Genomic DNA, 14,892 nt, shown 5'->3' on the forward strand with positions numbered 1-14,892 from the left:
AACACGCTGAACAAACAATTAGCATGTAACATTTAGCATGATAACAGATATGTGCCTGCCTACATAGCTAAACATGGTTAGGGACTAGGGAATGATGTTGGAAAATAACCACACTTACTAATATGTGCTAATGAAACACTAATGTGGTTCCTCTGGGTTCCTCTTGGTTGCTTACATATGGAACCTGTCTCAGTGCTTACTTCTTAGATAATGCAGGTTTTGTATAGTAGGCCTATGGGTCTTGTATGCCATTGTATAGCCGTATTTCCTTCAGAATAATTGAATACCTTCAGAATAATTATGGAGGAGTTCCCTAAAAAAAAACTATTTCCCACAAACTTCCACAAAGAAGTGTAGAAACTTTTTTTGATCAAAAGGCTGATATAGGGAACTTCTCCAGTGTTAGTAAAATACATACTGTACAGTACAGTAAGCTGCTATGCACCTGATTTATTAATGTTGTTTTATCATGAAGAAATGTAACCTACCACTGTTGCAAGACAGATGTCCCCGAGTCAAAGCGGATGTACTGGCCCTTTAAGGAAGAACCCGCCCCTAAGCATGTGACACAACAAGGAAGTTTGAATGTAGGGTTACATTAAACCACAGTTTAGCGAATTTTCCTTAATTAAACAATAATTGTGCACACTTTTAATCTGTAGTTTGAATCTATAGTTGGGTTAGTAAATACTCACGGTGGAGTGAGACAGAGCAATGAATAGGAAATAACGTCAGCAGTCCTCTGTGTCGTTGTATGTTCATGCAGTTTTGAAATGTTTGAGTTGCTGCTGTTTTCTACTCTAACTGTCCTGTTTCCACTTGGACATACATCGCTACCTCTCGTTATCAACACATGGCCATTCAATAATGCAACGGCTGCAGGTAGGTCACACTGTTCTGTGTTGTTTAAAAAGTTGCATTCAGTCTGGACTCTGGAGTACAGTCATGTGACATTGTGGCCAAAACCTGCAAACAAACAGATATAATGCCACCCGAAAAAATACGTTTTTATATGATTTATCTTTTTGAACACCAACATATCGTTTCTGTGGCCTTTGTGTCTAAATTATTGTATAGATAGACAGATAACGAATTGTTGCTCTTTATTGCAATATAATTTAGACTAATACACATACTGTACTGCACTGCGTAGTATACTGTGGTTGCATTACCAATTTACATATAGATAAAAAGGCTTATTTTGCCCACTATATTTATTGCCAAGTAGGCTTCCTGTGTTGGTTTGCAACTGTGCAAAAACATACGTATGATATTCTGTAAAGTAGTCAATAAGTCGTTTTTTTAGAAGGTAAAATTATCACTATCTATAACAGTTATTTATAGTTCTGTATGGATGTAAACACACCAAGTGCAATTATTTTTTTTACAGAAAAAGGTACATCATTTTTGAAAGAAGAGCAGAGGCTATGATTTGTTATTCTCGTATGTCCTCGGCCTAATGATTTGTGAAATGCATCTACTCTTAAGACTTAAAAAAACGATTCCATGTCTATCGGTTTTTGGTTGCATGCATGTCATTTAACAACTTAATTTAGTGGCATAGTCATAGCTGTGCACACTGTCAAAACTCTTTATGATGAAGGAGTCTTTATAATTCACAAGGCTTAAATAGCGACTATGTATTTATGTTCTTTTGATTACATTTTTTCCATTTCATTCTTGATTAGAATCCTGACTAAATGTTTAGAGCTGAAACAATTACACAGAAAATTAATCAGCAACTATATAAACCAACAATTAGGCCTAATTGTTTCAAACATGAATCAATTCAGCCATTCTCTGCTGCCAGCTTTTCAAATGTGCCTCTCTCCGTCATATGTAATGATACATAGAATTTCTTTATGTTTTGGACCATTGGCCGTAGAAAACACAACACTTTGTGGTGCACATCTTGTGGAGCTTATAGCCTCTGAAGTAGGACATATCTAGTATTTGGACTTCCAACTTCTATTAGTTTTTGATGTACTTTGTAACATCAGATCAGTCCGACACATCAAGCCACAGGAATCTTTTTGGAAAAGTTTCACAATCCAACAGCAAAGCCCTTCTTTTTTTAGATCTAGCTCAGTATTCTACTAGTCTGAAATGAACATACAGAAAGATATACATATTTATACAACGCAAATATTATCTAACTAAATGTAGATTAGAGGCAATACATCCTGCACCCCAAAATAATGTCAACCAAATGAGGCAAAACGGATCCCAAGACCAAATTATAACATATGTCTCCAAACATGAGTATTTGTAACAGCAAAGCATGAATGATGAAATGTTTAGAGCTGAGCTATTAGAGTTGAAACAATTCAGACATAAAATCAATCAGTAACTATTTGATCCACCGATTAGGCCTAATTGTTTTTGTCATGTATCAATTCAGCCTTTCTCCGCTTTCAGCTTTTCAAATGTGCCTCGTTCCGTCGAATGTGATGGTAAATGGAAACTCTTCAGGTTTTGGTCTGTTGGTGGTAAAAAACAACACTTATGATGTTTCTTTGGGCTTTACAAATTATGAAGGGCATTTTTCACTATTTTCTGTCGTCTCATTGGCTAAATGATTAATCAGTTATTATAGAAAATCATCTGCAAATTAAATCTTAATGAAACTAATTAAATGGTAATTTATTGTTCAATTATTATTATGAACACGGGTCATGAACAGCATACTGCACGACATGCTTTCAACTTTTCCTGTTTACAAAATATTTAAATAATAATTAAATTACACTAATCAGTTAATAAAAGGATCATTCCATAATAGCGTGGGTTGTAATATTCCTCAGGGATAATACATAAATAAATACAATGAAAATACAAATTAAAGACAGGGAATAAAAAATGGTTTATTTTTTATAATTTGAATGTGTATTTATAACTGCAAGATCGAGCAGTTCTCCATCATTACAGGAGACATATTGTGTGTGCTTGTGTGTGCAATGGAGTGCAATCCCTGACAGGTTCAATAACCAGTATTTTCAGGTTCCCCCTCACACTATTATATGATGTGATTTTTGCAATATTCTTGTGACTCCACTACAGCTTAACCGTCCAAGTATCTAAGACCATCAGAGTGGAAGATGGGGATAGGAAATTGGAAGAACCCACTAGGCTTCATAACTGCCATTTCCAGGTCTGCCCAAAATCTATTTGATTCCCTTCAGGATGATACATTGGAGATGTTCAAGCTGAAACTGAAAATATCTCAGCACTGCTTGTAACTTATCAAGTGAAGTGTATTTCCAGCAGGTGCACAGGAACAAAAAAAAGATAGAAATGGTGTTAAAAAACCTCGACAAATCAAAAGCTGCAGGTGAGTAAAGTTAACAAAAAAATCTCCATTTGATAGATGGATACCCTTTAATTTATTGCATGTGCATCACCTCGTAAACCTGAGGTGGGTATGAAAATGAAAAATGTGCCCGGCTCTCTGTTCTGTGGGCAGATATTTAAAAAGTGTGAGGCTCCACTATTGATCCGCCCATGCAGATCTTCATTCCTTCGGGGGCTTACAGAAGCAGCTGACAATAGCAGGCTAATCTCCTCTTCCATTCTGCTGCGTTTTCTAAGTGAAAAGGATTGTACTGCTGATTTTCATATATATATATTAAAAAAAATGAATTATATCCTGAGACAAGAGCACTTACCGGCGATGGTAGACGGACAGAATGAATAGGTGGATGACTCATAAATGATAAGAGGGGGAATTTGTGATACAGCCTGCTGGTCGGAGAGTTTCGAGGCAAGCTGGTGACAGAGCTACCAGTTGGTATTTTGATCCCCCATGGGCACTAGGGGGATCAGTGACCAAATGCTCGTCATCTCACAGTCTCTGTTTGTCAGGAATCCATCTCAGTGGTCAGCTCATCATGCATCTGAACCTTTTACATGTCTGCTCAGTTATGTAAACTCGACTAAATAGTTTGATTATTTACACAATTTGGATGCATTCTCAAAGAAAGCAGACAAGAGTTTGGAGATTACATGTCACTTGTTAGACGCTTTTATCCAAAGCGACTTACATACTTTATACTGTGGGCGATCCCCACAGGAGCAATTTGGGGTGAAGTGTCTTGCCCAGGGAACCTGTGACCCCCTGATCCGAACACCAACGCACAACCCACTGCACCACACGCCTCCCGTGAGATAAGTGTGGTTTAGCATTTATAGGTCAAGAAGAGATTACTTTTTAAAGCCAATATTTGATAGATTTATTGCAAAACATATACCATTCAACAGAAGCAGCAAATGTGCTCTGTGGTATCAGATCATATTACATGAGCTGTCAACAATGCTATAAAACAAAAAGTCAATTGTGTCACAGAAAAGTTTTTTTGCAGAACAGGATACAACGTTATTTTCTCAGCATGTGTCCTCACCTCACCTTTCCTTTGGCTTTAGTAAATATGACGGGACAAATATTTGATCAGTTAATAAAGAAAATTATATGCAGATACAATTCATTGTGGTATTTACTTTTAGTCTACTTTCAATTCATTTAAAACTGCAGCATTGAACACAATGAGCAATCCTTCAGTACAAAAGGAGAAAGAGAGTGTGTGCTTGAGTGTGTGTGTGTGTGTGGTGAATTGCAACACCCGACAAGCTTCCTAACCACCATAACACTCAACAGAAGCGGCAAATGTGTTTCTGATATCAGATCATATTACATTAGCTGTCAAAATGGCTATAAACAAAATGTAAAGGTACAGTAAACAGTAACAGGAAAGCTTTCTCAGAACAGGACCCAGTTTCTTTCTCAACATGTGACCTTACCTCACCTCTCCTTTGGCTCAAGCTAACTGTGAAAGGCATCTTTATGCCAAATAAATAATCAGTTCATACGTTAAGCAGTCAGAATTCACACTAATATCATCACTGGTGGAGTGTGTTTACTTCCTATCAATCTGTCTTGTTTGTCACATACTGACTCACTGTTCTTCTCCTGCAGCGTGGAACGCCCTGCAGTCGGGCGGCTCCGTGCTGGATGCAGTGGAGAAGGGATGTGCCCGCTGTGAAATGGAGCAGTGCGATGGCAGTGTGGGCTACGGTGGGAGCCCAGATGAGACAGGAGAGACCACCCTGGATGCCATGATCATGAACGGGTAAACCCTGGACATAAAGCGCCCTTTAATTGAATGTAAAAGTAGGAAATGACATGGTAATGCAGCATGAAGAAGCAGTGGATTAAGCAGAAGGTCGGTAACACGGACAATTTGCCTCGGCTGTCTGGGATTTAACAGCTGTTTCGTTTTTGACCAGCTGTCATGACTGCAACCTACAAGCAGCTGTACAACTGTATAAGCCCAGTTGAAATGCTCCCATATCTTATATTTTAGCACTTTTGATGAACGCTTTAATCTCTAGCATTGCTGTGTTTCTGGATTTGGAAAACAAGCAATATATAGCTGTAAGTGAACAGAAAGGACCTATATTTCATTTAAAAATGACCACTAAGAACGTGAAGCCGTCAATATGTTGAGTGACTGTCTTACATCTGTGCTGGTGCTAATATGCATCTTTAACATTTTCAGCTATAAACTGTTAACCTTTCCTGCCAGCATTTCTTTAACCCTCCTATTGCCTTCGTTTCCCCCTTACTTTGGTGTTCGCGGTCAAATTTGACCAGTCCTGTTTTAACTGCTATTACATTAACACAAAAACCATTAATCATCACCACATTTCATTTAACACCCTTTCAAACTGTAAATATTGTATCAGACTACTGGTATACATGAACAACTGCAGTAAATGTGCAAAGAATAGACACTGAACATGTATTGCGTGTGCCAGGTGTGATCCATGTGGGGGGATGGGCACATAAGAGCGGGAAATGTGTCAAATTGTTCTGTGTGTGTTTGTGAGTGCCAGGTGTGATTCACATGGGGGGATTGGGCACATAAGGGGGGGGGGGGGGGACAGGGACACATCGTGTGTGTCTGTGTGTGTGGTGGTGTGTGTGTGTGTGTGTGTGTGTGTGTGTGTGTGTGTGTGTGTGTGTGTGTGTGTGTGTGTGTGTGTGTGTGTGTGTGTGTGTGTGTGTGTGTGTGTGTGTGTGTGTGTGTGTGTGTGTGTGTGTGTGTGGTGTGTGTGTGTGTTGTGTGTGTGTGTGTGTGTGTGTGTGTGTGTGTGTGTGTGTGTGTGTGTGGTGTGTGTGTGTGTGTGTGTGTGTGTGTGTGTGTGTGTGTGTGTGTGTGTGTGTGTGTGTGTGTGTGTGTGTGTGTGTGTGTGTGTGTGTGTGTGTGTGTGTGTGTGTGTGTGTGTGTGTGTGTGTGTGTCATTTTTGACCGGGAACACCATGGATGTTACAAAGTTGACTAAATCATCCAAAATTCAATGAAAGTGGTGATCAGCAATTTTATATGTTCAAATGTCTACTGTGAAGGATATCATAAAGCCTTAATGCAATTGAATGTAAAACTAAAAAGTTATGATTGATGAAAGTAGTACATCGGTCAGATTTGACCCGAAGACAACAGGCGGGTTAATAAAGCACTAATTAAGATTATTAGGATCAGAAAACAGTTATCGAGTCCCTCACTAAAAACATTTACACGCTCAGTTACCATGGGAGGCGAGTGCCTGCTCACGATGACGGACAAAAGGCAAAGCAGTTTGTTATAACTGTATGGAAAAGTTCCTTCTTCCTTCTTTAGGAAAAATTACTTTTTCGGTTATAAAAAAGTCATGAATACATTGTGGGGAAAGGATAGACTCCCACACTATATCCAATATAGCTGCATAGGAAATACAGCAGCAGCAGCAGCAGCATATTGTATACTTTGACTGAGCTCAATAATGGAAACACCTGTGTAGTTTAATGCAATCCAAAACAGCACCTCTGCAATAGATATAAATACTTTAGCTGTTTTGGTGGATAAATATTAGAAACACCTCGTTATGATGCAATTTATTACATCACCACAACAAACTACAGCCTTAAAAAAGTTCCCCCTGACAGTCCCAAATGAAAATTGAACTTAATGCTATAGGTTTGACAGATATATTACAGGGCATTTCTTGGAAATTGCATCACACTGTAAAGGGGATTTCTACTTTTCCTGTGTTTTTCTGTATCTTATTCATGAATATAGGACACTGGGCTATGATGATAGCCTGAGTAGTATTTCATTTGTTGACACACTGTGCTTATTAACTAATTTCAACTATAATATGTAAGTTTCTTCAGGTCATATAGTCCACAGGTTGCCTTTCAACAGATACTCGTGTATCCAGCAAACCACTTAATGCTTTCTTTCCCTGCAGGGATACAATGGAGGTGGGTGCGGTGGCAGACCTGAGAAGAATCAAGAATGCCATCGGGGTGGCGAGAGCTGTGATGGAGCACACTGAACACACACTGCTAGTAGGAGAGTCAGGTATGTGTGGGTAAATGTCCACAACAAATCATGGTTTTAAAGTGATATTAACATATTTTTAAATCTCGTCACTTACATTTTTGTATGTACATGTAATACAGAGATCTAACTCGTAGTTTTGAAGGAGACACCTTTCTTTGGATCTTACATTAGCACTATCTTTATCAGGCGCTTGTCACATTAGCACGAAACCTTTTAGGCACTCACGTAATGTGTTTTTTGCACTTGAATAAGCTTTGATCCCTACACGACTAACATCAGCAGCGAGCGATGAATGCATGGATCAGAGCTACACATAACCCTCTCAACATAAATGGAATGGTGGTATAACAGAAAAGGAAAAAAAGAGCATTATAGCGATTTATTTTCTACAGAGCAGTACATTAATAGAGGAAAGTGAAGGCCAATATTTTACTTTGTAGTTCCACTAGTGTCTTGTAAATCAAATTAAATGTCTCATATGTCAAGAAATCCTTAGGAAAAATATGAAATTCATGAAATAATTCATTTGAATTGAAACATCCTTCTTATGTGAATGGTAAGGTCACTGCTATTGAAATCAGAAGCGGTGTAAGACCTGTCCTCCCTCACAAGCCAAAGCCCAAATGAGATGAGTTTGCCTGCAGTGCTTCTTTTGTTTGTGACCCTTTCTTTCCTTCTAGCCCAAGGTCAGTGTGGAGCAGAATGTGTAACTTGACCTGAAAGTATTACTTCTCTCTTTATAGCCTCTGTGTTTGCTGAAAACATGGGCTTCGTCGCAGAAGACCTGACTACCAACAACTCTGTGAATATTTTCTCGCAGTGGCTGAAGGGCAACTGCCAACCTAATTATCGAAAGGTGTGTGTGCGCGCGTATTAGAGAGTGTGTTTTTCTCACTTGTATTGGCTACAGGCGTGCTCCTTTTTAAAAGATTGATAATAAGCCGGAAAAGTGACCGGCATACAAAAGGAGCTCATAAAAATGTCTGCTTTTGTGGTAAAGGTGATGCCCTACAGCGTCGAGTTGTAGCTATTCTTTAAAAACGAATCTATTCATTTGCTCCATAATACCCCAACATCTGTAGAGAAAGTGATTTGTCAGCAGCTTTTGTGAGAGTGTGGAGTGTCCTATTTATCAAATGTACAGCATTTTACACTTAAGGGTGTCCAGTTCAAGCACCTCCAGTGATGACCTGTGAGCTGCTGCACTGCAAACAGAGGAGTTAAGTGCCGTCCTCTCAACAGTGAGGAAGTGAAAAGCTTTTTACTTCTACCTCTCAATCCAAGCCCAAACTCTTCATGCCAACATTTTATAGCAATATAAATAATTTAACTTTATCAAAACCTGTGATATATTGTGTTAAAGGGTTAGAAAGCATTCAGTAGTAAATAATAGGACTGGGGAATATTGATTAATAAAAGAATATCAAGATTGTTAGATTCTGAATCAATTCACAATTCCAATGTGAACATTTTGTTTTGAAATTGGCATATTTTTGAGAAATAAAATGGAAAATAGCCTACGCCTAGTAATTAGATTGATGTAGCATTTTCTTGAGAACTTTTTTGTTTTTATTCTTTAAGTCCTTGATAATAGAGAATATAAAAATAAATACAATTATTTTGCAGTAAATAATTGTATCTTCTATTCTATTCTATCTACTTGGTTTGCCTTTGTGTGTTTAGATAATCACAATCACCTGATATTATATTTTCAAATACAAAAACTCCATAATCTTGTACACACTTGACTCGCCACCCCTACGATATTACCTCACGTCCATACATGTAGGCAAAACTTCCACCAACTGTATGATATACCTGGAAGTCTTTCTTTGTGTGTAACACTTTCAGATTGTTGCTAAAGTCCCAGGAGAACAACTGTAGCTACTTGGTTCATAACGAAAGAGATTGTTTCGACGGGTTATGAAATGGAATATTGAAGACTTCTTGAAAAATGCACAGGCACCTCCATGAAGCAGACAAGGTGATCCTTACGTGGATTTATTAATGGTCAGCCTGAAACAAATTCATGCTGATACAGACACTCCATGCGAAAATACATTTTTTTTTTTTAGCATTTCACTTTTACCTTTTTATGGCCTGTGTTTCGGGGCTGTTCACCTAAACTCAAAATATGACATTTTCCAGCAGAATGTTACATCAAAGGAGCAAATGAACTTTTCACACCTCCCTGCAGGTCAAGCTGCCTGCTACACTCAGTCACTCATAAAAAGCAGAGAGACAGGGAAACCTTTCTCAAGCTGCTCTTTCCTCGGGTACATTAGGTTGCAGGTCTCAATAAAACATGAGATTTAAACCGCTTAAGGACACATTTGAGATGCAGCAGGAATTCAAACTGAGGTGTCTTGCTCATGCAATGTTTCAAGTTGTTCAAGATTTTAGAACGAGACTCCCTACTGTTTTTATTATCCGCTTGGTGCTGATAGTTTTATTGATAGCACATCAAAGCAAATGGCTGCAATTTGCCACGTCTTGTGTGCCATTACAATGAAGTTGAAGGATTATTAAATTATGCAAACAGTGATAATGTTTTCTTTCTTGTCTGTAGAATGTCTTTCCAGATCCTTCCAAGTCTTGTGGACCTTACAAGCCCAGGGCGACAGTGAGACAGAACACCAGGGCACAGCTTGTTAATACGCGCTCCCATGACACCATAGGTAGGTTTTATCTCTTAACACTGAAGGTTAAGTTGGCTATCCTCAGGCAGTTCAGTATTTAAGCACTTCATTGAAAGTAGACATGGATGAGATAGCAGAAAAGTGTGCCAAAAAGAAAAATAGAAAGACTAATTGAAGTAGATGTTACATGTAACAATTCAGGTTTTGTTTCTGTTCAAATCTGGGTTTTTTTATAGCATTTATTTATTTACTGATCAAGACACTTGGAGGCGTTAGGGATTTAAAGGGGCCCTATTACGCTTTTAAGGGTATTGCCCTTCCTGTAGTGTGTTATATGTTTTAGTGCATGTAAATGGTCTGCAAAGGCTTACATCCCAAAGTTCCCTCCAGAGGTAGTTTCTCTCACATTGTAAATGATGGGCTAAGGGGCAGGTTATCGCTAGCAGTAGAGTAGATCAATCACAACAGAGCCGGCCAGCTAACCAATCAGAGCAGACTGGGCTCTGGTTTCAGACAGAGGGTGAAAAGAGGTGCACAATATGTCTCTTTAAGGTCATGCTCAGACAATCTTCATCAGTAATAGCCCAACATCACACATGGGCTTTAATTGATTGTCTGGCTTTCTTTAGCTACTAGGAAACCATGGTGACGGCTAACATTTCAATACACTTGTTATCTTTGCACCAGGGATGATTGTTCTTGATCAACACGGTCACCTGGCTGCTGGCACATCAACCAATGGACTAACTCACAAAATTCCTGGGTATGTAGATTAGTGTCATATTAAATGCTTATCATGTTTTAGCATGCATTTTCTCAGTTATATTATGCTTCCTATCAGTAAATACAATATAAAGATACTTCGGATATAGCTACTGAGTAGAACAGGGAGGCTGTGGCGCAGTGGGCTAGTGCGCTGGTGTTCGGATCAGGGTTCAAACCCCACTGCAGTCAGCATGTCGTTGTGTCCCTGGGCAAGACACTTCACCCCAAATTGCTCCTGAGGGGATTGTCCACAGTATTGAGTATGTAAGTCGCTTTGGATAAAAGCGTCTAACAAGTAACATGTAATGTAATGTGACATAATCATTATACATGCTAAATAGTACGTTTCAGTGATTTCTCCCTCTGTTTGACCAGTTGAGTTAAGTTATAAAAGGTTTTGCAATGAATTACAATACTGGACGAGTGCATACTGTGTGGTTGCTGCCACAGTTTATTTGTCTCTGTACATGTGGCCTTATTCTGTGTTTATATTTTGGTCATATTTCCATCCTGCAGTCGTGTTGGGGACTCTCCTATTGTGGGAGCGGGGGCGTATGCAGACAGCTCGGCTGGTGCTGCCGCTTCTACTGGAGATGGAGACCTCATGATGCGTTTTTTGCCAAGGTACCTATTGTTTTCTGACATTTCTTCCTCACTTCAAAATGCATGTGAAAATAGCTTCCTGTCATAGTCCTCGAACAGTGTTTCCTATTAAATTCCATCAGACATCTTGACTGGATCACAACTCCTTTGTGCACCCTAACCAGGGTTTGTGGTACTTTTTTAAAATATGAGACCGTTACATGGCTTTTTCTTTGACAGAAGAAATATGTTTCAGCGGGTATTGACATCTGTGACGTGCAGTTTTTGAACAGCCAATTTCTGGTGTGAACCTTTTGCTGTGAGTACAACTCCAGTGTTAGAAAGAGTGGAGGCGGTGACTACATTGCCCCAAAACTGTCATTTGTGGATTGCACAGAAGAGGTGAGATTTTTTTTTAGACACGGAAGCTGCTGTTAGTTTCCAGGCTGTGAAAATACGGCAGTCTCAGAAGGGTAGTTTTTGTAAGATTTATTTATCCAGGATAGTTTGGGAGTACATATTTTTTTTTAAATTGCATTCTGCTTTACATTCAGACTCACACACAACCACACCCAAGGGCCATCTATTTCAATCATAGTTTTCTGAGCCTCTTCCTGGAAAGATTCTGCGTTGTGTTTTACAAGAAACCATGCTACTTGTGGACCGAAGTGTGTCTATCATTCATTCTCCTGTCACACTAATTTTTAAAGGTATGGTAACAAAACTTCCTAATGACAATACTGTCAAAATGTATCATCATTATCACCAGCAATAGCCCGGTTTAAAAATACATCCGTCTTGTATGCTGGCCTTATAGCTGTGGGTCCAAAAAATACTGAAAACGAGTGTTACGGAGGCGTGTTGCGCAGTGGATGGAGCCTTGGTGTTGGGATCAGGGGGTCACAGGTTCAAACCCCACTGCAGTCAGCATGTCGTTGTGTCCCTGGGCAAGACACTTCACCCCAAATTGCTCCTGTGGGGATTGTCCACAGTATTGAGTATGTAAGTCACTTTGGATAAAAGCGTCTAACAAGTAACATGTAATGTAATGTAATGTTACGTGAAACAATGAAATGTAAATTAACTCTCTACAAAAATGGGGATTTAAATCCAACTAATGACCGTGTTAACAAATGAGGAAAATACCTTTCTAATAAAGTACATTTTCTGTCCATATTAACTGAGGAATAAAGGTTACTAGACAATTTCCATGTTGAAATTCTATACTTTTCCAGAAGTCATTTTTAGGAAATTGCAATTGAAGAAGGGTCTGACCAAAAAATTGCTAATTAAAAATACTTTTGCAGACATTTTTTTTTGTATTAAGGATATTATAATGTGTTGCTCTTTTATTACATTTGACCCCAGATTATGGAGGTAATGACACATGGTGTCTGTAATTCACATTGCAGTGATGTTACATTCAGACCTGCAAGCTCTTGAGTAAACAAAGGGTAATAAGATTCATAAATAAATCTTAGTCATATTAATACCCAAGACGAAGAAATTCGTTTTTATTGCATTTTAATTATTTATTTATATGGCAAGACAGGCAACAGGGTAGCATGAAAAAACCCTTAAAGTACCCAAAGTAATTAATCAGTATGCAGAATTGCCAGTTGACAAATCCTATATATCATTGTTTTATATTATTGTTATAATAAGTTGTTAATCGCTTAAATGTTACAGTTGGTCAATGTGAAGATACTTTAAGTTTATTTACATGTATTTGATATATAACTCTGCTCTGTAGATACATTTCCCGCTGAGAAGAAATACAGCCTTATTTCGATCTTATTTTAGCCTTATAATTATATAAATGTTGTGTTGCAAAGTGACACGTAGTATTTTAAGCTGTCAGATAGATTTAGTGGAATAGAAGTAGCTACATTTGACACCTCAGTGTTTCATCACATCATATTTGTTTGCATCAGATGTTTCCCTCGCTATAATCTCAAACACATCCCTATCATCACGTTGGTCGGTGGCCCTGACAGCACTTGTTAGTTCTCCTCATGTGTACCACGTGTAATCCTGCCAACAGCTACTTGGCCGTGGAGCTGATGAGGGCCGGGGCAGATCCCTCGGCAGCCTGCAAGACGGCCATTTCCAGAATCAAGAGGCATTACTCAGACTTCTTTGGAGCCATCATCTGTGCTAACACAACAGGCCATTATGGTGAGTGCTAATGTGCACAAATGCATTTCGTTCAGCTGCTGCCAAAGGGCACTCACACCACACATAGAGGGATGCAGTCAAGCATATGCACATTCATACACTTATTAAGGCAGTGTGTCTTCATTTGCATTTGATTTCAATGTGTATATATATTTAAGAAAGCATGTTTAAAGGTGGGGTAGGTAAGTTTGAGAAACCGGCTCGAGATACACTTTTTGTTATATTCCATGGAATGCTCTTAACATCCCGAAAGCAATAAATATCTTAAGTGCTTTGACAAAAAATCCATAAATAAATGTCATCTGTGGAAGCCGTAGTACTGTAAAAAGCACGACCAATCATTTTAGCCGGCCCGGCTAAAATAACTGGATGGCCTACCTGCCTGTCAGCCTTCCATCTGTGCACAAACTTATCTCGTGCCCTCATTGGTCATGTGCGCGTTCGTGTGTGTTGGAGGAGGGGCTCTGTAAGGAAGTGGCAGATTTTTTCCGGCTGTGTATTTTCAAATTCTAGCGATCTCGAGCTGGTTTCTCCAAAATTACCTACCCTACCTTTAAGATAAAAGTTTGGGGAAAAAAGGGTTGGAAAATAATAAAAATAATTGTAATTCAAGCCTCACCAGATAAGATGTTTGTAATACTAAAACAGGTTGCTGTAATCTCAACATCTTACTTCTTTTCAAAATAGTAATACATGGTTTTAGAATATTTGCATTGTTTAGGCTTAAAACCAGGAGCGCTATGATAGGCTTGTGGGAATAGAGCGAAGTGATAGGTTAAGCTGGGGCGTCACTCCCCCGATCACTTATTGAGAGGAGAGAGAGTATAACATAGACATAGACATAGTAAATGAATGAGAAAAGAAGGTCTTCCTGGTTGAACTTGCGCTGAGCTTCATTACACGGAACTTCATGGAAAGTACACTGTAATAGACAAAGATGATCTGAAGAGGGTTTCCAATGTATCTGTAATAAAGGGTTTGTACTGTGCATGGCAGGTCTATGTATATAGAGTACACGTTTAATACTATGTATGAATTGGGCGTTACAGAGAAAGGAGTTAACATTTTATTTCACCGCTAGCGTTTAATCTGTCTGTGTGATCTCCTCAGGTGCGGCCTGTAACAAAGTCCCCGGCCTCTCCCAGTTCCACTTCATGGTGTCCAACTCAGAGTCAGACACACCCGTCCTCAAATCTGTGGACTGCTTTTAAATGTTGTATGAATTTCTCTTATATATGTTTTACAATTACCACTCTCCCTCTGTATTTTTATGCTGATGATTTTGCTTTTAATTCATAAATAAAATGTAATTAAAATACAAACATTGGTTCCAGAACATTTGAATTTCT

The 14,892-nt window shown here is 38.8% G+C and overlaps 1 protein-coding gene across 1 annotated transcript; it reads left to right on the forward strand.

Annotated features, from left to right (window-relative positions):
* Positions 1 to 556: 556 nt before the first annotated feature.
* Positions 557 to 14,859, forward strand: aga (aspartylglucosaminidase). The gene is made up of 9 exons (XM_034140611.1): positions 557 to 882; positions 4,970 to 5,123; positions 7,285 to 7,397; positions 8,123 to 8,235; positions 9,949 to 10,057; positions 10,706 to 10,781; positions 11,300 to 11,407; positions 13,410 to 13,543; positions 14,654 to 14,859. The coding sequence occupies exons 1-9, from the start codon at positions 774 to 776 to the stop codon at positions 14,752 to 14,754; spliced, it is 1,017 nt and encodes a 338-aa protein (XP_033996502.1). The 5' UTR covers positions 557 to 773; the 3' UTR covers positions 14,755 to 14,859.
* Positions 14,860 to 14,892: the final 33 nt, after the last annotated feature.

This window comes from Trematomus bernacchii, unplaced genomic scaffold (genome assembly GCF_902827165.1).
Source record: "Trematomus bernacchii unplaced genomic scaffold, fTreBer1.1, whole genome shotgun sequence".
In the NCBI taxonomy this organism is placed as follows: domain Eukaryota; kingdom Metazoa; phylum Chordata; class Actinopteri; order Perciformes; family Nototheniidae; genus Trematomus; species Trematomus bernacchii.